General features: G+C 39.3%; 1 protein-coding gene across 1 annotated transcript; it reads right to left on the reverse strand.

Annotated features, from left to right (window-relative positions):
• Positions 1-1,336: 1,336 nt before the first annotated feature.
• Positions 1,337-2,257, reverse strand: LOC109475596. Its single transcript, XM_019776296.1, has 3 exons — positions 2,157-2,257; positions 1,837-1,910; positions 1,337-1,630 (listed from the first exon to the last, which is right to left on the reverse strand). The coding sequence occupies exons 1-3, from the start codon at positions 2,179-2,181 to the stop codon at positions 1,352-1,354; spliced, it is 378 nt and encodes a 125-aa protein (XP_019631855.1). The 5' UTR covers positions 2,182-2,257; the 3' UTR covers positions 1,337-1,351.
• Positions 2,258-2,272: the final 15 nt, after the last annotated feature.

Below are 2,272 nucleotides of genomic sequence, written 5' to 3' on the forward strand. Positions count from 1 at the left end.
CATTAGCGTGTATTTGTGTCCTGGGGCCGAGAACGCATTTTGCGCAAAGCATGCTGGGTAGCAGAGTGAACTGTCCTGGGGACGAGAGTTTGTGGCGCGGGCGGAGAATGCCAAAACTCCCTCCGTGGCTAAGTTCCTTCCGCGACTAACTCCCTTCTGGGCAAATGTAGAGGGATAACGGTACACCCTCATAGCGTCACCAAATGAGGTACTTTGTAAAGGTCCGTTTCATTTGGTATATATTACCATTGTGACAGCATTTTATACCCCAAAATAGGAATCTTGCGTCTTGTTTTAGGTCCCGATAGTAGAAAGAATGCAGTGTACATGTATTCAGATGGCCGCCGTGTAACGTTACGTACTAGCGAGCGCGCACGACAATACCGCCAGAGTAGAGTAGGTTATCATAACCCTTTAGAAAGCGCAAAGAAAACAAAAACGACAGATTTGCATTAAAGAAAGTTTATTTTCCATAGCCTGGGCTAAGCCACGATCTATAACCTATGGCTTCTCCACGGGCGCTGGGGACGAGCGTGGTTTTGGCCTATGGTGCTTTCCACGACTCTGTCACCGGCATTATCATGCAAAAAGGTGTACCAGAGTCGTCCACGGCTAGTTCTTATTAATTAAGACAGCTGAAATTTTCTGTGTCTTGTTACTGCTCCAATGTTCAGTCCTCTGTACTTTATGATGATTTTTAGTATTTCTAGTATGACTTGCTAATATCGGTAAGTAACAAACACCACAAGTTGTAGAATAATGTAGCTTTATTTTACATGCAACTTTAACTACTAAAAATACTAGTAACGTTACATTTCAATTTCATTTTTCAAGGTATTATATTAAAGAATCATCATTATCACTTATGTTAATGCTTAGAGCTAGTTAATTTTCATAGTTAATTTGATACACAACAAACACACAAATGCTAATTCATGTACATTTGTACATGTATCTTTTCCAGCACACTCAAACAAGTAACGTTACATGCATCATACTCGTTTCCAAGCATGATGCTTAATTGATAATAATTTTGATACACATCCTAGTAGTAATGGCAATTTTGAATGCTATATATGTCTAACTAAACAGCTTCTTGTTGTGATACTCTGTCATTTGGCAAAAAAAATATAATACTTTTATGTACATCTTTATCATTACTTAAGCCTTTTTTATAGTGCAAATTTAAATCTGTTAAAACTATGAATAATAGCTACTAGTCCAAACGAGCTGACATATCAGGAAGACAACGCCATTTTGTCTTTTGTAAGTAGTACTTCTGAATACTTTTACGTACTATTGATACATATCAGACAATAATTTTAAAACCAATTACTAGTACCATGTATCATTATTTTTTAGTTGCTCTCTCTTCTTCTAATTTTCCATATTCCTCGCGAATTAGCTGCAACAAGGTATCTCTTTGGTCATTGGTTAGTGATGACATCACTCCAGGCAGGCTGTGCTCTGTGATTGGTTCCTGGCTTGGCTGTTGCCCTGTGGTTGGTTGCTGGGATGGCTGTGCCATTGGCTGCTGTACACCCCCATGGGGAGAAGGTTGTGTGTATGCTCTGACTGGGGTGGACCGCAACTGGTCCAAGAAGCTGAGGTTTGTTCTTTCAGGTTCATACTGTTTGAAGTAAGAAAACATTATATTAGCCACACAGTTGTCTCAATTTCTCATTTGCTGTTGCACAATATTATGTCTCATGTTATGTACAGTCTTGAAGTCATATTAGCATCATTATAAATTTATGTACATGCATCATAAATCCTTAAACCATAAATGCTCAGATGCAAAACAGTACAACAATAACAGTACAGTATGCTACTTACCAAGGACCCATTCAGTCCCCCAACAGATGGTCTTGGGTAGTCATAGATGGGATTCTGCATCATCACACCTGGTCCTGCGGACAAGAAAGATACCAGTGTCATATTGTGCTGTTCTATATCTGTATAGCTGGTATAACCATCAGCATAACACACCAGCTGTTTGATTTTAATTTGATGGATGTATTCTGAGTTTAATTGTTAAAATGTTACCTCAAGTGACAGATTCTACTCATTTATTTTACTCATCCAATTCTGTGATTTTTTTATTAGCAGTCTTTCCAACAAAGATTGAGACCAAAAGTGCTGTAAGCTGTACTCACCAAGGTCGCCATATCTTGACATCATGGCTGGTGTCTCAGGTTGCCATACCAGGTGAGAAGATGCCCTTCCAGGTTGTATTTGAGGAAGTTCTGTTCCCGGGGAGACTCTCCTGTAG

The sequence above is a fragment of the Branchiostoma belcheri genome, unplaced genomic scaffold, assembly GCF_001625305.1.
Source record: "Branchiostoma belcheri isolate BF01 breed outbred unplaced genomic scaffold, Haploidv18h27 scaffold34, whole genome shotgun sequence".
In the NCBI taxonomy this organism is placed as follows: domain Eukaryota; kingdom Metazoa; phylum Chordata; class Leptocardii; order Amphioxiformes; family Branchiostomatidae; genus Branchiostoma; species Branchiostoma belcheri.